At 48.3% G+C, this 20,182-nt stretch overlaps 1 protein-coding gene across 1 annotated transcript; it reads right to left on the reverse strand.

Moving 5' to 3' along the window:
• Window positions 1-5,854: 5,854 nt before the first annotated feature.
• Window positions 5,855-17,859, reverse strand: Gnpda1 (glucosamine-6-phosphate deaminase 1). Its single transcript, XM_021214419.1, has 7 exons — window positions 17,774-17,859; window positions 16,967-17,098; window positions 14,061-14,162; window positions 11,585-11,767; window positions 10,405-10,589; window positions 8,889-9,063; window positions 5,855-7,285 (listed from the first exon to the last, which is right to left on the reverse strand). Exons 2-7 carry the CDS (start codon window positions 17,088-17,090, stop codon window positions 7,185-7,187), a joined length of 870 nt encoding a protein of 289 aa, XP_021070078.1. The 5' UTR covers window positions 17,091-17,098; window positions 17,774-17,859; the 3' UTR covers window positions 5,855-7,184.
• Window positions 17,860-20,182: the final 2,323 nt, after the last annotated feature.

Genomic DNA, 20,182 nt, shown 5'->3' on the forward strand with positions numbered 1-20,182 from the left:
TTCTCTGTGTAGCCCTGGCTGTCCTAGAACTCACTCTGTAGACCAGGCTGGCCTCAGACTCTAGAGATCTGCCTGCCTCTGCCTCCCAAGTGCTGGGATTAAAGGAGTGGATCACCACACCAGGGTTTACTAAGGTCATTTGTAGTTGTAGAGGGTTCTAGTTAACATTTTAAGTCTCTTTAATGTATGTTTCTGCCAAAAGGGAAGAACTAGGGAAGAACCTTAATGCTATGCATATGCTCATTTCTTTAAAAGTGAATGTCAAAAAATTGACCAGAAATTGCATTTTCCAAGTACTGTTGCTAACACAGCCAGCAGATGTCAGCAGTTGCTATGTTGTTAAAAATAGAGCTGCTGGCCCTAATCAGACCTCGATGGGCTGAGCTAGAACCCAGGAAATTCCAGTGGAGTCTGGGTGACATACCAAGACTGACTCAGATAACAAAACAGAACCCCGTCAGCATTCTGTGGCAAAAGCAGTTTTGTTGTTATTTTGTTTTTTGAGACAGGGTTTCTCTTTTCAGCCTTGGCTGTCTCTCTGTCACTGTGTAAACCTGGCTGGCCTCAAACTCAAGAGGTCCACCAGCCTCTGCCTCCCAGTTGCTGGGATTAAAGGGATGAACCATCACCACCTGACAGCAAAAGCAGTTTTAATTTCTATGATTTTGATTTTCCTTGGTAGATTCAACATGATAAATAACAGCAAGACAGAAAGGACAGAATTGCTGAAAACTTTTAAAGGCACTCAGATACAATCTTGGTATCTTATACAGTTTCTGTGTAGCAAAGTGTCACACCTGACTGTCTGTCTTAGTCAGCCTTGGACATTGACATAAGCAGTTAAGTTCTATGTAAAGTTCCAGGTAGGATGAAGGAACACTGTGGCGCCCACTGATATTGTTGCCTAAATTCAGCCTACTGAGAGTTTATAGTAAGAAAACTGGGATGAACTTTTGTGGGCCTGGGTACCAGAGGTTTTCCACAGAGATCTCTAGCCAGGCCTGGTGTGAGGGTTCCGGTGAAGGGAAGCAAGTTCAGGCAGGGAAGCGAAGTCTCTGCCTGGAAGTGCCTTTCAAGTCACTCGGTCAGGTTAAGCTGGGCTGACAAGAAGCCAACTATCCAGTGAAGAGTTCAGCCGAACCTCAGGCGGAGCAGATCTCTTCCCAAATGTCACAGCTCTTGGAACAAAAGACTCAGACAGTGGAGTAGTTCTCGCACACCTTTAACTCCCTGGATAGGGTTTATATACAGTTTTGGGGGTGATTAAGGGTTCGACAGCAGGTACCTCTCATTGGCTTGGACTGCGAGCTTGGGGGAAACCTTATTTGCATGTTAGAAGGTTTGGTGCTGCTCCTACGTGACTGATAGCCACACACCTCTCCTTTGGGCCGTCTTGTGGAGGTGGTAACTTCGACAGGAGCCAGGGGCCCAGGAGACATGATCGAACGTAGGTGGAAATCACCCATCAGGTCCCCAGGGTTCCAGACCTTTGCTCGACTGGAAACCAGGCTGTCTGTGCACAGCCCACTGCCCCACATACATTCTTGGTGAAATGTATTTTGTTTTGAGGCACGGTCTCACTATGTAGCACTGTATATAAATAATAGTCCTAATGTGGACTGTTGGGACACTCTAAATGCTAAGAGACCAAAAAGGCCAAGCCAGCAAAGGAGACAGGGAGAGAGGCCAGTCAGCTCCAGGCCAGCAGTGTGTGATACAGAAGTCACATCACACACATCACACACACACACACACACACACACACACACACACACACACACACACACACCTCCTTGTGCTTTAGGCAGAAGAAGGGAAGGAAGCCATTGAAACATAACGTAGCTCCAGACTTGTTCTTAGAAGCCTGACCTCAGGGACTATTATTTTGCTAGACCCTTATTTGGTCTGATACTACAAGGTCAACTGGGTGTGTCTAGGCTCCTCTGGCCTCCTGCCTGAGGGATAGGGTAGGGGCTGGGGAACAAAACTAGGAAATTCCCAGCCCAGGGGCTTTCACCTACTAAGAATGGATGGGGCAGTCACAAAAGACGTTTAATAAAAAAAATTCTAGAACATCACCCCTCTCTAGCAGGGGCCAGCCGCACGACTCCTGAGAACCTGGGTGGCCACCGAGAGAGCAGTAAGACTCAGGCACAATAAGGAGTTTTAAAGGAGACCTGAAGACAAGGTGAGAAAATAAAATGGGAAACCTCTGGCACAGCTACAGCGATCTTTAGATGCAGGCTAACAAATAACGTGAGTACATGAAAGACCTGCCGGGTTTAGCTCCTATTCCCTATACAGCAGGTCCAGTCTCCGATGTAAAGCAAAGCCAGAAGACAAGTAGACACAATGCAGACATCAGACCCAGACTTAGATGTGACGTTGTTTTTGGAGTTGACTGGGAAGTAACTATAATTGACACACTAAAGTCTTCAACAACAAAAGACATGAGGGGATAGAAAAGTCAGCAAGATAAGAACTAGAACTCAAGAGAAAGTTCAAAGTTAAACATTGTAATGGCCACAGACATTCTTTAGTGAGCTCATCATCAGACTAGACACAGCCAGGGAAAAGTGAGTGAGCTTGCAGGCACGTCAATACAAACAGGGTACCCTGTGAGGCTTCCACTTAGGGGAAAATAAACCACCTGCCAGCCTGTAAGCAGCTCTGAGAAGAGACTTGGTCAGAGAGGCTGGGGAATAGACTGTAGTTTATATGCAAGAGATGGGGAAGACAGCTCTGGTGATTGACATTTGGGTCGGGGGACCTGTGGGCTGGCTCCTGTCTGTCTCTATTGAGCAGAGGGACCCAGTACATGACAGCATACACATGTCCACCCTGCCATTTTTTACTAAACAAAGAAAAAACTTATTCTCTCCATTCTTGCTGAAATATTTGTATTTTACCCACCCCACCCCCTCTCTGAATATTAGGCTTGCTATTGTATAGATTCAGCTTGTCTCTACCAACTGTGTTGTTGAAATGGGCTTTTGCTTTGTGGCCCAGGCTAGCCTTGAACTCATGAACCTGATTTAGTTAAGGCTTGCATCATATACCCTCTCAACACTGCTGCACACATCTTGAAAGTGTCTATTTTTTTAAGATTATTTCAGGGCCACCATGATCTCTGCCCCAAATGTATGAAGTGCTTTTCTCCAAACAGCACAGATTGGCAGAGGGGTGCATGTCCCACTTGACCTACAATGACACTGACTGGTACAGGATGACTACTGTGGGAGTACCAGGGAAATAGAACCCAGAGCCAAATCTTTGCAAGGTCCCACATTATTGTATTTGATGTATCCAACTTGTAATCATTAAGCTTTTTTCCTAATTCATACTTTGTTCCATACTATGTCTATTTCAAACACACACACACACACACACTATATATATATATATATATAGTGCTGGGATCAAAGGTGGCTCCCACTTTCTTATTTACCTCAATTGGTTATGTTGATTCAAAATACTCAAATGTTGACTTCATTTAAACATACCATGCAATTATTAATGTTGGGGTAGTGCTGAGCTAACTCCAGAGCTTCGTGGTACTAGGCAAGTGCAATGGTTTGAATATGCTTGGTCCAGGGAGTGGCACTATTAGGAAGTGTGGCCTTGTTGGAGTAGGTGTGGCTTCATTGGAAGAAGTGTGTCACTGTGAGGTGGGCAAGAGGGCTTCCTCCTAGCTGTCTGGGGATGTCAGTCTTCTGAGTGCCTTCAGATCAAGAACCCTCAACTCATTCTCCAGCACCATGTCTGTCTGGACACTGCCATGTTTCCTGCCATGATGATAATGGACTGAACCTCTAAGCCAGCCCCAATTAAATGTTGTCCTTTATAAGAGTTGCCTTGGTCATGATGTCTCTTCTCAGCAGTGGAAACCCTAAGACAGCGAGCATCCACTGAGCAGCATCTCCAACCTCTGCCTATTTTTACCAGCTGATTGCCTGTGTAAATTCTGTCAGAGCATTACAGCGCACTGCCCATCTGTTTACTTCAACTGTGCTTCTCACCCATGTGCTTAATTCTTAGTCTTTCTTCACCTTTAAGATTGAGGAGATCAGCAGATAACTGCTGAGCTTGTGAGAATAGAGCATGAAGTCATGCTATATGTTTTGTTTATTCTTTACCATTTTATTTAGAGGTGTGTCTTAGTCACTGTTCTTTTGCTGTGAAAAGACACAACATCCAAGGCAACTTTTATTAAAGAAAGCATTTATTTAATTGATGGCTTATTTTTAGAGGGTTAGTCCATTATCATCATGACGGGTGGTGACGTGCAGCCTGGTACTGGGCAGTAGTTGAGAGCTACAGCCTGACCTGCAGAGGGAGAGGGAGAGGGGGAGGGGGAAGGAAGTGGGGAGGGGAGGGGAGGGGAGGGGAGGGGGAGGGGGAGAGGGACACAGATTCTGGGCATGGCATGGGCTTTTGAAACCTCAAAGCCTACCTCCAGTGACATAAGTCCTCCAAGGTCACACCTTCTAATCCTTCTAATCCTTTCAAGTAGTGCCACTCCCTAGTGACTAAGCATTCCAATATATGAGCCTATGGGTGTAAAAGGAACTAATATCCTGTATATATTAATGCTGGAAATTAATATAGAGGTAGTTGTTCTTTAACCAGCTAGTTCCCCAAATAATATAGAGACCTTTTAATATTTCAAAGCTTAGGCCTTGTTGGGCAGACTCTCAACTAGCTCATCTAAGTTAACCTGACCACACAGCATCATCCAGCCATGTGGCCAGCCATACCTTCCAGGCCTGTAGTCATGTCTGCCTTCTCTCAGGTCTCCCGGAGAAAAAGCCTTCCTCTTTCTTCTTCCCAGAGTTCCTTTCTCCCTCCCATGAACTCCCACCATCCACTTCCTGCCCAGATAATTGGCTACCAGATTTTTATTAAAGCCAATCAGAGAATGTCCAAGATAGGTGAGGAAGGACAGAGATACAACTTCACACCATATACCCCAACATATGGGGCCCTTCTTAATCAATGGGACCACAGGGTGCCATGTTCACTCCTTAGTGGAGGGTTTTCCTGCTCATTAGTTTACCAGTTCTGAATGGTGGCTCAGAGGCAACCTGATCAAACATCTTCACTCCATTTGTTGATAACCTGGCTTTCAGTTACTCTCCTGGTGGTGAAGCGGCAGCTTGCCCACTTCCTGAAGCACTTTGCTTTTTCAGTTGTGTCCAACCTCAGACTTCAGGAAACACCCAAAGCCCCCTGGACAGGTTACAGCTTCCCACTGTCCTAGTGTCATTCTGTTATTCACCCAGGTTTCTCTGAATGAAGGAACTGAGAGCAGACCGGGTCCAGTGTGTGGCATCCAGAAACCACCCAATCCATCTCCCTCAGGACCAAGAAAACAAGTCAGGCTGCAGACACAGGCTGTGACCCACACTCTCCTCTTCCCATCCAACACCATGTTTACATGGGTTCCCAAATACATTTCCATTAGATAACCTTCTGCACACTGGGGAGATTTTGATAGGAGTGCCCCCCACCCCCGAAGGCTCATATTTGAATGTTGTGGTTCTCAGTTAGTGGACTGTTGAGGAAGGACTGGGAGGTGCTGCTCTGTTGGAGGTGTGTCTCTGAGGATGGGCTGGAGGTTTCAGAAGCCCGGTTTTTCCCCTTCTGCCTCTGTCCTGCAGATACTATTCCAGCATCATGCCCGCTCACTGCCATACTCCCTGTCATGATGTTAATGACATAATCCTCTGATTGAGAGCAAGTCCCCAATTAAATGCTTTCTTGTTGTATAAGTTGCCTTGGCCATGGTTGTGTCTTCACAACAATGGTGTAGTAAACTCAGGAGAATGCTAAAATTCACAAAAGACACATTTTATTTGAAAATATTAAATTTAATAGAAAATATCACATTGTAAACAAGTCCATTGATTCATTAGCTTAACACAGAACAATAGCACAATCACATATAAAAACTACAAATAAATGCTGGTACCAAACACAGTACTTCTGGAGGGGCCTGGGCCAGGAGCTGAAAGACCTCTCCTGGAAATAGGCAGCTCTAGCTTCAGACAGGCACAAGGACAGAAAAGGAGGCAGCGACCACTCCACAGAGGCAGAAGATAGAGAGAGGCCAAGCAGAGCAGCTTGGGAAGGGAGCCTGAAGGACGGGTGGATGAAGGGTTTAGTTCCGATGCTGGGGACAGAGGATACCGTGCGTACCCGAGAGGTGGGAATGCCAGGGTGGGTTAAGCGAGGAGAGAGCAGCAGCATGTATAATCTTGGCACTCAGCTCTGAGGAGGCCGGAGAGCACAGCACATGTGCAGATGCCAGCTCCCCACCTTGGGTAAAAACACTGAAATCATAACCGTGTTTGTGAACCGAGCGGATCTCCTTACTAGGGAGTGTATAGGAATCTGTTGAGGAAAACAGAGCTCGGACAGGAGGGCTTCCCACCTTTCTCCTGTTGGAATCTTGAGAGAGAACAAGACAAGGCTGCCCTTTGGAAGCTTTGAGTTTATCTGTGAAGGCCATCTCAGCCCCACATGCCCAATCCTACCCCGAAAGCCTGTTTACAGAAAAGCTAGCTACTGACAACAGGAAAGACAATCCAGACAATGGGACAAGGGACAGGCTTCTCCCCCAGGTACTTGGTTCTGGCAGGAAGGGCTGCTTCCTTGTGCATAATTCAAGTTCTGGAAGTGTATTCTTTAAAATGAAAATTCTCAGTGGGAAGGCTGGCAGAAGAGGGGCTCTCAAGTCTCCAGAAAGGATATGTCCAAAGTGCACATGCCCCGATCCCTGCCAACTCTAGAAAAAGCACACACACAGACAGGAGTCCTCGATGGCGTGTGCTGCCCATGTGCACAGGGGCAGAGGATATAATTACAGTCAGTGATGGAGACTTCGGATTGTTACAAAACCATTATGAAAAGGGGCAGAAAGTTGGGGACATAGTTCAGTTAGCAAAGCACCTCCTTGGCATGTACAAGGCCCCAGGTTCAGCCCCCAGTACTGAAAAAAGAAGGGGAAAATTTATAATAAACAATGTTCTCCATAGCCAAACTCCTTAACCTGTATGTACCAAGCCATGGATCTGCAGCAGCCACAGTGGACTGAAAAGTAATTCTACTCTCTCTCCTACAGACACTTTCCGGAAAGACCTGCCTGTCCCTCTGAGGTACTGAATACCACGTCCTGGCACAAGCTAGTCACTGTATGGCTTCTTAGCAGATTGGCTTTTCTGAATTTCCTTCTCCTTGATACTGTACAGGGGGTCCACCAACTTGTTATGAACAAGCATTAAACCTGTAACAAATTTAAAGCAAACAATAGTCAAAGTAGGCAGAGGTAAAATTGCACAGTTATCAAGAGGAACACAGTGACTCAGAGCAGACCTTGATCTCTGTGATCTATAAACACTAAATACAGTTAGTTTCTAGGGAGTGACAGAGTTCCCCACTCTGTCAACCCTGCCACTATGGGAATGGGCTGAGTAAAGATTAATCTTGTTGAGCCAGGTGTGGTGGCGCATGTCTTTAATCGCAGCATTTGGGAGGCAGAGTTGCGCAGATCCCCGAGTTCAAGGCCAACTGGTCTACAAAGTGAGTTCAAGGACAGCCAGGGTACACAGAAAATCCCTGGCTTAAAAAACAAAAAGAGCCGGGCGTGGTGGTGCATGCCTTTAATCCTAGCACTTGGGAGGCAGAGGCAGGCGGATTTCTGAGTTCGAGGCCAGCCTGGTCTACAAAGTGAGTTCCAGGACAGCCAGAGCTATACAGAGAAACCCTGTCTCGAAAAACAAAAACAAAAACAAACAAAAAAAATCATCTTTTTAGCAAAGGGCAAACTCTAACTTAACTACTTAACTGCTTAGCCAATGAAGATTGCGATGTAAGTTGGCTTAAAACTAGGGTTTTACAATTACTGGGCAGGCATTCTAGAAAAGGTATCCTTAACTCTCCTGGCAGGCATCTTGTAACGGAACTAAAGATCCCCCACAGACCCGGCTTAGTGCCCCAGCTGTAGGAGAGATGTCTGCATGGTGTCCGACAGGAAACTCAAGGCCTCTTGTCTTGCAAGGTCACCACAGCCCTGTAGCCTATGGCCTGTAACTGCATTTCCTTGTCTCCTCAGTAACAGATCTCCAGAAACAGACCCTTCCAGTCATTGGCAGAAAAGGGAATGAGTGTATCATGGAGCAGTGGGGGGAAGTCACAGGAGGTGGGTGGGATGCTGGCCCAATGGGTAAAGGTGCTTGCTGTACAATCCTGGCTACCCAAGTTTGAGCCCCAGAACCCATACAAAGTTGGTGGAAAGAACCAACTCCAAACTTGCCCTCTGATCTTCACGTGTACACCATAGTGCGAGTACACACACACACACACACACACACACACACCCCACAGGCGAGAATTAAAATGTCCAGAATAAGTTTGGTGGTAGTGATGTCTCTAATTCCAGCACTCAGAAGTCTGAGGCAGGATCATGACTTGGAGACTATAAAAATAAAAAATAAGGGCTGGTGAGATGGCGCAGTGGGTAAGAGCACCCGACTGCTTTTCTGAAGGTCCGGAGTTCAAATCCCAGCCAACCACATGGCAGATCATAACCATCTATAACAAGATCTGACGCCCTCTTCTGGAGTGTCTGAAGACAGCTACAGTGTACTTACATATAATAAATAAATCTTTAAAAAAATAAATAAAATAAAACACGTGCTGAGTGTGGTGTTGTACACATTTAATCCCAGCACTCAGTAGGCAGAGGCAGGTGAATTTCTGTGAATCTTCAAAGCTAGTTCCAGGTCAGCCAGAGATACACAGTGAGACCGTGACTCAATTATATAAAAATAAAATAAAACCTAGGAAGCCAGATCCACGCCTCCCTCCCACCCAGGCCTGAGCCTCACCTTTGAAATACTTGACTGTCTTCACTTTTAGTTCCAAGGTGGCGTCCTCATCACACACAAACACGGTGCGGGGGTGCTGCTGAAAGGCGGACACCGTCCACATGTGGTTCACGCCCTCCTCGATGGCTTTGTACAGAGCGAAGGCCTTGTGAGCGCCTGTGATGAGGATCATCACCTGGGGATCAGACAACAGGCAGGATGCAGACTCTCAGAAAAGCTGCCCTGTTCTGCTCTCCTTCAGGTTCACAGCATTGGAAGTGTTACTGTGACTCCGTGCGGTGTTCTCTCTTTATAGAAAGCAAAGGCAGGGCCCCACTGGAGCTAGGACACCAAGAGCAGAGGTTCTGAGGTGACCCTCAGAACTCACCCTACAGACTGTCCTCTCTCTCATCTGAGTCCCCCACTCCCCACCCATGGAGTGAGCAATCTGAGATGGGGGTCTCACTACACGTAGCTCTGGCTGGCCTAGAGTTCGAGATCTGCGTGCCTCTGTCCCCTGAGTGCTGGGTTGAAAGGAAGGAAGGCATTACTGCTCGTCTCAGCGGAATGAACACAGGCACAGGGTGGTGACTAAAGCCCTAACTTACTTCTGGCCTTTGTTCCATTTCCAGATCAGGTGCCCTTCCTGTTACGGCGGGCTTGCAAACCCTCATGCTTTCAAAATACAAGCGGATCCTGAGGGATGGATTCAGCCACCCAGTGGAAACCCAGGTACCATTAATTTACTAAAGTCTACCTCTCCGTTGATTTATATGCTTGCTTATGAACTTGAGCAAAGATATTGGGAAGTGAACATCTATAGCCTGAGTGCAATACCTCAGAAAAACAAAAAAATGCTTCAAGATTCAAACACATAGGCCAGTGATTGGCTCAGCAAGGAAAGGTGCTTGCAGCCAAGCCTGACAATGAGGTCATTCCTGGGTCTCACATGGAGGAAAATGACTCACAAGTTACCTATAAGCTCCATGAGAGTGCAGTGACATGCATTTTAATACGCATATATACACACACATGCAGATGTGCATGAGAAATATGATTTTGAAAAATAAAAGTAAAATTCAGACACAGTAAGGAAACTGGAACCACAAAAAAAAAAAAACCCCATTAAAATTATATCTGACTTTTTAGGAGAAAAACTCACTAAACTCAGCCCAAAACATTTAATAACAATTTACTGTATTCACTGCCCCACAAGCACAGGGCTACTGACACGGCATCCTTGGGTTTCAGGATGCGTACTTTCAAACTGACTACAGGGACCAAACGTGTTTGCTCAGAGCAGAGGCAGGTACAAACTCGTATTCCTCCCATAGGCTGTATGAAAGGGGTACACAAGCAGAAACAGACAGCCCAGGCCCTGGCCCTAAGGCAAAGATGGATGCTCACACACTTGCCCTCACCCCAGGAATGACCTCATCTCTAAAAGCGGAGGAGGAGCAGGGCCAAGACTAGCTAGGAGTTCAGCTTTATTTATCTAGAGTTCAGCTTTAGGAAGAACATATCCTTGGACGTTTACCTCTTTAGCATCCATGACAGTGCCGACGCCCACTGTCAGGGCCATGGTGGGCACCTTGGCAAGATCACCATCAAAGAACCTAGCGTTGGCCAGAATGGTGTCCATAGCCAGAGTCTTCACACGGGTCCTGGACACCAGGCTGGAGCCTGGCTCATTGAAGGCAATGTGTCCATCGGGGCCAATGCCTGTGCAGACAGCAGAGGGGCTCTGTGAGTTACAGAGACGAAAACTTCAACAACAGATCATGTCCTCTGCCCGGAAAAGGGTCCTTGAAAATGGCATTTCTTCTCATTGTACACTAGGTCAGATCTTCCTCAAGCACGTGACCTCCCTCCCCATCTCTCAGACATGAGCCACACACACGACTCTGGTAACTTGTCTGCACCCTCAGGCAGCACTGAACTGTGTAAGACAGCATCCCTCTCAGGCCACACTGTGGAACAGTACAACTTCTCCCCTCTCCCCTCTCTCCCAGAGTCGAAACCCAGCAACAAACCTCAGCCTCAGACTGAGCTCATGAGTGCTCAGGACCTGAAGGCTCTGACTCCTCCTTACTATAAGGGCAGAGTCTATTATACAGCCCTGGCAGTGCTGGAACTCAGAGATCCACCTGCCTCCACCTTCCAAGTGCTGGGATTAAAGACGTTGCCACAATGTCCAGCCTTCCTCCTTCTCTTACAAGGTTTAGGTTAAGGAGTAAGATACCATGTAGCTTTAAACCCAAGGTGACTCCCAACATGACAGCACATGGACTCTGTAGGCTCCCAAGAAGTAGACACCCAGGTTCCCACCTTCTCCCCTTCTTTCCTGGGGTTCAACTGAGAGTCAGCACACAAGGAACGAACGTTGTTTTGAAACTGGAGTCTATGACTTTAAATGTTTAGCTGAGTTACATGGATGTTTGGTAAGGCAGTCTTGAGGACATCAGGAGCCAAATCCAAACCTCTCCAAGAGGCATGGAGTGCATGAAGAGGCCATTTCAGTCACACAGCTCCAGAGCAGGGCTGAGGCAGGAGCCAGGGCTCCCACTCTATGACTTCCCTGTCCCGCATGGTGACAGATGGCTCTGGTGTTAGCACTGAGGGACCACATGGAGAAGGCATGTCGTGTTCTCCCGCCCACGTACTGCATCACTCCAGGCCTGGGCCTGGGTATGCACCGTGGAATGCGTCATGCTTACCTCCGACAAAGAGTTCAATCCCTCCCGCAGCCTGGATCTTCTCCTCAAAGGCGTCGCACTCGGCCTGCAGGTCAGCCGCATTCCCATCCAAAATGTGGGTGTTTTCAGGGTGGATGTCAATGTGTTTGAAGAAATTATTCCACATGAAGGAGTGGTAACTCTCTGGGTGTTCTCGAGGAAGACCTGTGGGGTCAGGGGACACTCACTCAGCTGAGACTGACCCGGAGTTCTGCCAAGGAGAATGTCGGAAGATCACACTAGCTTCAGGGTCACTTGGGAGACTGCCCATCTGACCCCTGACATGTAGGACAGGCTGAGCAATCATGTGTGTGTGTGTGTGGGGGGGTGAGGCAGGGGGTTGCTGGGAACTGGGAGTCCTCATTGTCTCGCCCACTGTAGCTCACTGATAGAGCATTTGCTAGCATGAGAGACCCTCAGTTTGATCTCCAGCACCGGCTTGGGCTTGGGAGGCACACACTCATCACCTTATCTTAAGAGAGTGACCACAAGCTGTAGTCTAGGTACACTGCACAGCTAGAGGTAGCCTGCCCACCTGGGTGGCAGGACTGAGTTCACAGGGAAAGGTAGCAAGCACATCCCTCACCCCTTGCCTTCTATCCCACCCCTCATTCCGTTATTCCCACTAAACCTGAACCCTGACTTAAGTACTAAGTGGTTGGGGAGAATATCAGAGCTTCTTAAATCTTGTTATTCTCAGCCAGAAGAATTTCAGCGTTATGAATATTTAAAGTCATCCTGGCGGTGCTGGTGCATGCCTTTAATCCCAGCACTTGGGAGGCAGAGGCAGACGGATTTCTGAGTTTGAGGCCAGCCTGGTCTACCAAGTGAGTTCTAGGATAGCCAGGGCTATACAGAGAAACCCTGTCTCAAAAAACCAAAAGCCAAAACCAAAACCAAAACCAAACCAAACCAAACAAAGACAATGTCTTTAATGTCAGCACCCAGGAGACAAAGGCAGATGGATTTCTAGGAGTTCCAGGCCAGCCTGATCTACACAGAAAGTTCCAGGCCAGCCAAGGCTTGCATAGTGAATTGAAACTCTGCCTCAAAACACTATGATTCTTCTTTTTTTTTTTTTTTAAATCAGACTGAAAAAGTTCATCAGTGGTGGAGTATTTGCCAAGCATACCCCAGGCCTTCGAGTCAATCTTTAGCTATGCCAAAACGAAAGGAAAATTTGTCTCAAAACACATTTAAAAGCAGGGATGGCAAGGTGGCTCACTGGTTAGAGGCACTTACCACCAAGCCTGATAGCCCAGTCTCTAGGACCTATATGGTGGGAGGACAGACTCCAGCAAGCAATCCTCTGGTGTATACACACACATGCACACACACGCGCGCGTGCACACACACACACACACACATGCACACACGCGCGCACGCGCACACACACACACACACACACACACACACACAAAATGTACTTTTCAAAATACATTTAGTCTTGCAATCCCAGCACTTGAGAGGTGAAGTGGGAGGATCCCAAGTTCCAGACCAACCTCAGCTACACAGAAAGAGCCTACCTCAGAAAACCAAAAGGAGAAAGAAAAAGGTGTCTGTTGTAGTTGGGGTGGGAGTGGAGTGCCCTTGGAGGTCACAAGATCTCCGGTCTCTGGGTCTGGAGTTAAGAGGTGACCGCCTGAGGTGGATGCTGGGAATTGAGGTTGGGATGTATGCAAGAACAGTGTGTGTTCTTTTTCTGGTAGGGAATGGGGTTGAGGCAGGGTCTCTATGGAGTCCTGGCTATCCTGGAACTTGCCACGTAGACCAGGCTGGCTCGGTCTCACTGAGACCTTGAAAGTGAGATCTTCCTACTTCTGTCTTTGTAGTGCTGGACTTAAAGCCAGTGTGTGTTCCTCACCAGTGAACCATCTTTCCAGCCTTGATTTTAAGCTTTTAGACAAAAACACCTATGTTTCCCAGGTGCCCTCGATTCCTTAGTCTAACAGCACCTCTCCTGCCTTACCAACCCTTTCCCTAGACCCCAGTGGTTGGGCTACTTCAAAAGACCCAGTTTTGAATGTTTATGTATTTTACCAGGTTTCTATTTGTTTGGTTAATATTTAAAATGATTGGGTGACAGAGGCGATAACCAAGGGCACAAGTCCCAGCTTCTACCAAGGGTGCCTGGCAGAAAGAGGGAAGACACAGTCCAGACATGGAACCTGGGTCCCAGGATCGAATTTGCAGAGAGGAATGGCATGGAGCTGGGGACCAAGCAGAGGGGGAAAAGCACCTTCGTATTTAGCAAGTACTCTCTAAAATGTCTGCAATGCACAAGACGCTTCTGTATCAATCATCACATCTTTTAGCACTACTATAAGGTCAGCCCCATTTTATAGCCGGGCAAGCAAGGCTGTAAGAGACAAGCACCAATAAGTCATTCCTCACCAAGGCTGAGCCCGTGGGAGGGGACGACTCCCCAAGAATCAGGAAGAATAGGGAAGACACTCACCCACGTACTCATCCATGTTGAAGGTTTTCACATACTGAAAGGACAGATCCCCATTCTTATAGTACTCAATCAGCTTCTGGTAGCAGCCAAGCGGGGTGCTTCCTGTGAGAGGCAAGAGGAACGTCACCACAACCATGACCATCCTGCAGCTTCCAGGAGCATCAGAAGACTCTGTCAGTCTGTAGTCTCACCTAAGCTCCAGCCCCACCTACCACCTACCTATTCCGTGCTTGGTGTCTAATGCCCACTAGACTGTTCTGCTCTAGGGGACAGGACTCTGAGTGTCTCCCAGGGGCCAGCCACACAGCTGACAGAAGTCACTGGTTAGCATCTGCGTGAGTGCCAGACTTGATTACTGATGTGATATTCTAGAAGAATTCGACTAGATACAAGGCACGGGGCTGTAGATGGGAAGACAGAGACAACCAGCCTAGAAGAGACTCTGTAGAAATGGGGACACAGCGGTGGCAGGGTCACCCTGTGCTTCAGAGTTCAGGGAAGTCTTATCAGAACAACTGCAGAGTCCGGAGTGGAGTTTCGGGAGCAGTAAGCAGACAAAAGGCAGGAAGACCACAGGGAGTTAAGTCTAAAGAGATAAACCACCAGTGGGTGCCGTTCAGTGATGGGCCCAAAAGAGAACGCACACTGGAGAGTGGCTTAAGTTAAAAGTAACCTTCCAAGATGGGGCGTAGTGGTGAACAGGGGTTTAAAGACGCAGGAATAGTCCTTAGCCAGGAGTACAGACAAGGAGAAGGAAATAAACACTAGTGCCCCAAACACGATTAATATAGACTTTAGGGAAAGCTTCCAAATATAGGCTGTGTATGAGATGATACTGCCGACACGCTGTGGCAGACCTGTCCTTGGGTCTACAGAGGTTACAGGGAACAAATGTCCTCATTGAGAGGTTAGGGCTGCAAGATTTAAAGTGTCAGGATGCCCAGAGCCTACTTTCATGGGATTCCAACAACAAACTACAAGGGTAGACAGAGGACAACAGCCAGAGAACAGTGTGACTGTACCAAGAGATTAACTGGTGAATCTAGACAAACGGTGTTATTCTGTGGATGTCAGTTCTGAATGGCTGAAACTTTCAACCTTACCCTCATCCAGCCGAGACCATCATTCTTTTCAAAACCTAATGGTGTCCTCCTTCTGCCTCATAAATACAATCCTGCAAAGGCTGCTCCAGCCTGTCACGGGCTTTACCTCAAGGCCTCTGCACCACTGTCCTCTCCGCAGGCCATGCTCTTCCTTCAGGTCACTTCAGGCTTTCCCTCAGCGCCTCTTTCTCAGAGACCTTCTCAGCCACCACATCTGCCCCAGCCTCCCCACACTCCCAGCCTTTCTCCTGTTGCCTTCTGACATACTGCACATTTCGCTAACTAACTTGCTTACTGTCTTTCCCACTATAATTGAAGCTTTAAGAAGTAGGCATTTAGGCTGGAGAGATGGCTCAGTGGTTAAGAGCACTGACTGCTCTTCCAGAGGTCCCGAGTTCAAATCTCAGCAACCACATGGTGGCTCACAATCATCTGTAATAGAATCTGACGCCCTCTTCTGGTGTGTCTGAAAACAGCTACAGTGTACTCATATAAATATAATATTTTTAAAACATAGGCATTTATGCTTTTTTTAAAAAAAAAAAAAAAGTTGTTGCTATATCCCCAGAACCTTAACAGTTTGGTGTACAGCAGAGTCTCGAAACGTATCTGCTGAGTAGGGCTGGAGAGGTGGCTGAGCCATTAGAAAGCTTCACTTGCCGGGTGTGGTAGTGCACACCGTTAATCCTAGCACTGGGGAGCGATGAAGGTGCATTTCTGAGTTTGAGCCCAGTCTGGTCTACACAGCCAGCTCTAAGCCAAGGCTACCTAGCAAGACCTTGTCTAAAAACAAAACAAAAAATTTCCTTTTAACTGTGTGTGAGACTATGCCCGTGAATGCAGGTGTCTGCAGACTCCAGGAGAGGGCTTTACACCACCTGGAACTGGAGTTACAGAGGGTTGGGGGCATACTGCTACAGGAACTCAACTCAGGTTCTCTGCAAGACCGGCCAGCAGTGCTTTTAACTGCTGAGCCACCAGAATGGCTTTGAAGTCATTAAATACTTTTTTTTTTAAATCAAAAGATTATTTCATAACATGAAAATTATGTAAGCTCAAACTTCAGTGTCTATAAATAAAGTCTCATCGACATATAGCCACACTCCTCCACATATATATCACCTGTGGCTATATATCACCTACCTACAATGTCAAAATGAGGAGCTACAATAGTGAAACCTGAACTATTTACTGCAAAAAAGTCTGAAGGCCTCTTTACAGTGGATGGGCAGACAAAACCACCAAGACCCATCTCCCCACTTGTGAAAGAAATATTTAGGATACTTTTTTGAGGCACTGGGCAAAAATACCTTCCTGTAAAGGTAACATTCAGACCTTTTTTTTTTTTTCCAGAAGACAATTGGACTTTGTAATCAATTAAGCTTTATAGAAAAGCATCCGATGATTAAATTCTCAGTTCTCCTATGAGAAGGGCTCAGCTAGTTCCCTCTACAGGCAAAGAACAGGTCTGAGCTAGAATTTAACCTCTGCTTCTTGTTTATGATTAAACCTCTGTTTTTCAAGGACTGGGCTATGCCTCACCTATAACTTTAACTAGGGCTGGTTCTTTACTGCCTGTTCCAGGAATGGCGATTGTACCTTTATTTCCAAATGTTATTTACAACCATTTTGGAACCCTCCCTTTGTCTCAAAAGGTTATATGAACCAATCTCCCCCCTCCCCACACCTTTAATTGTGATTACCTTGTTTTGATCGCCTGTTATGTTCTGCTCCTGTAAACCTCCTTTATTTTCTCCCAATTGGAAACCCCCTACCCACCATCCTCTCTTCCCCAAAGCGTACCAGTGGGGAGCCCCAGGGTGAAGAACTTGTCAGGCCCTGGGTTAAACTGGATGATGCGATTCCTAATATACTTGGCCGCCCACTCACTGGCCTGGGAATAGTGTTCCAGGATAATGAGCTTCATCGCTAGACCTGCAGCGTAGAGATAACAAGTTGAATTAGGGGAAAGGCAGGGACTGAGAAGGCTGGGGACAGGGACAAAGTTCTTTTAGCCAAGCAACAGCCTTCTCCTAGCACACAGGAGAACAGGCTGGGCCGCTTTGTCCCCGCCAACCACCAGGAGGCGGTACTGTGGGGGTCAGTCCTTGGCTGGGGAGGACCTTACAAAGCACCAGGATTTTCTGGGCCCGTTCCTTCCTGCATAAAACTGGCCTCGGCAGTACCTGCCTTCTCGTTTTTCACGACAGCACGTTGAACTACATAGCTAGAGTCGGCGGGCCATTGTCACCTAGCAGCTGGGCCTGCTCCTGCCCACATCCTCATCCTCACCTAGGGCAGGTCCTCTGCCTCCGGCTCCCTTCGCTACCAGAGGTGCGTCGGGGTCACCTCGGGGCACTTAGAGAAGGAGGTGGCCAGCACGGGGAGGGGTGGGGTACTTCCCGCCCTCCCAGCTTGCCAGAGCTTCCAGGGTCCTTAGTTTTCCCCAAACACCGAGGGATACAGGTAACCCCGAGCAGGGAGGGCTAACGGCTCGCCGTCCACCCGCGCAGCCCGGCCCGGCGTCCCCCACCCAGACTGCGCTCGCGTCGCCCCTCAGGCCCGCCATGACCTAGGTCCCGGGGTCCGGGGGACCCCGCTCCCACTTACTCGCAGGCTTCCCGCGGCTGCAGCGGCTACAGCACTAGCGGCCCGGCCCGCGAGCGTCACGTGGCCACCGGTCACGGGGTGCGCGCGCCGCCAGCTGACTCAGGGCGGTCCTACGCGCCGGGCCGCTCCGCCTGGGCCCCCCCGAGGTGTGGCCTCCTGACCTGGGTGTGGCCCTTAGAGGTTAAGTGCAAAGTGGACTGCTGACTGAGCGGCCGTGGCTCCCCTCAGCCCGGCGTGGGGTGCACACAGACACAGGAGAAGCCCTAACAAGATGCCGGGGTGTAGGCCTCAGTTTGAGCACGGGCTGTGTGCACTGGGGCCTCGGACACTGCTAAATCTGTAGCTAAATCTGGCTATTAGGGAAAACAGGTGGTTATTTTGTTTTCTTATCCACAGAATTTAGACCTTGAAAAGGACTTTTAAAAGGTATGGTTGTGCAGACTCCCGATTGTGAAACCAGGTCCCATCTGCCAAAAGTAGTTATTTCCCTTAGCTCTGACAGCGGGAGATGTGGCTGCCTGTGGGGCTGGCTATCAAACCTCATGTTGGTATCATAAGTACCTGTGACACATTTCAAAGTCCATGCTAGCCCTTCTCACCTCCTCCCCTCCCCTAACCCACCTTCAGCTTACAGGCTCCCCTCCCACACCCCCAGTCTCTCATTCTCCTTAAGACCCTCTCTTCTCACTACATTGTCCCTGTCTTCTCTCACTGACAAGCCTTTCCCATGTTCAGGCCATTTCTTTCTCTCTCTGCTCTGGAATCCTCCAGACGCCTCCAGCTGTTCTCTTGTATCTACAATAAAAAACCTTCCCCTGAATCATTCCATGGGGTGGTCCTGTGGTCCGTTTATACAGTGGCTACATTTAATGGACAGACCTAGGGGTTCGTCTGTCTCTTCCACTGGCTATATGCATGACGATCTTGGTCAAGGAGCTCTGTCCGCTAAGACCAGAGATGGTGGAGTCCATGGAGTAGACCTTTACAATCTGAGGGACTTGTTCTTTGATCTCATTAAAGGCGTTAATGTGTTTTTATAAAAAAGAAAGAATGAACCAGGGTATGTGTGGTAGAGGCACGGTATGGTGAGGTGGAAGCTTGAAGGCCCATGCTGAGGCATCCCTTCCCCCCTGGGGTACCAGCCATAGGATGAATATAGTACAGAATAGAGTTTATTTAGGGCATGGGGAGGGGAGTTGAGGGAGTAGAGGCAGAGAGAGGGGGGGAAGGGGGAGGGAGAGAGAGAGAGACAGACAGACAGACAGACAGACAGACAGAGAGGAGAAGTAGAGAGGAGAGGCCAGCAAGGAACACGTGGAGAGGGGGAGGAAGGAAATGGGGAGAGATAAGAGGATAAGAATGAGGAGAGAGCAAACAGCCCCCTTTATACTGAGGCAGGCATACCTGGCTGTTGCCAGGTAACTGGGGCAGAACCTAGAAGGAACGCTAACAGTTAATTAATTTATTTTTTTTATCTGCTTTTGAACTTAATCAGAAATCACATCTCAGCGTGAGGACTGCAGATGCTCCACAGGGCAGTACCAACCTCAAAGTCCAAAGGTAGCACCGGCCTGGACTGCAGCATCGACATCCAGATCTCTCCTAAGAGGACAGGGCAACTCTATGCAGCTGACCCCATCTCTCTTATCTCTCTGGCCTTTGGTAAGCCTGGAAGCCCTGGAGGCAGCCAACCTGGCGGTTAATCAGAAATGTCTGGTTTGTGACTGATCTGGCTGGTCTCACGCTCCGCTTGAGGCAGTAACTCGGACGAATGATTATTTATCATCTACAGTCGTGTTCAATATATTCACAGTGCTTTATAGCCAGTCTCTAGAACTTTTCTTTTTTGAAGAGACGGGGTCTTGCTACATAGCCCAGGTTCAGGCTGGCCTCAAGCGCGCGCGCGCGCGCACATACACACACACACACACACACACACACACACACACACACACACACACAAACACGATCTTATTTTGAGGTCCTGGAGACTGAACNCTTGCTACATAGCCCAGGTTCAGGCTGGCCTCAAGCACGCGCGCGCGCGCACACACACACACACACACACACACACACACACACACACACACACACACACACACACGATCTTATTTTGAGGTCCTGGAGACTGAACCCAGGACTTCACACTTGCTGGGCAGGTGCTCGCCTACTGAGCTATATCGCCCAGCGCAACCTCTTGCTGCCTTGCTTCTCCCACCTCAGCCCCCCAGTGCTGGGATTCCAGGCCCAGGCCTCTCTGCTCCAACCATATACCTTTTCATCTGGCAGGACTGGAAGAGTATATTCACCAGCACCGGTCTCCCATTCCCTCCTTGTCGTCCCCCCCCACAGCTACCTTTCTACTCTCTGTCTTTGGCCTTTGGCTCTTCTACATTGCTCTCAGAAGTA

Source organism: Mus pahari, chromosome 15 (assembly GCF_900095145.1).
Source record: "Mus pahari chromosome 15, PAHARI_EIJ_v1.1, whole genome shotgun sequence".
NCBI lineage: Eukaryota > Metazoa > Chordata > Mammalia > Rodentia > Muridae > Mus > Mus pahari.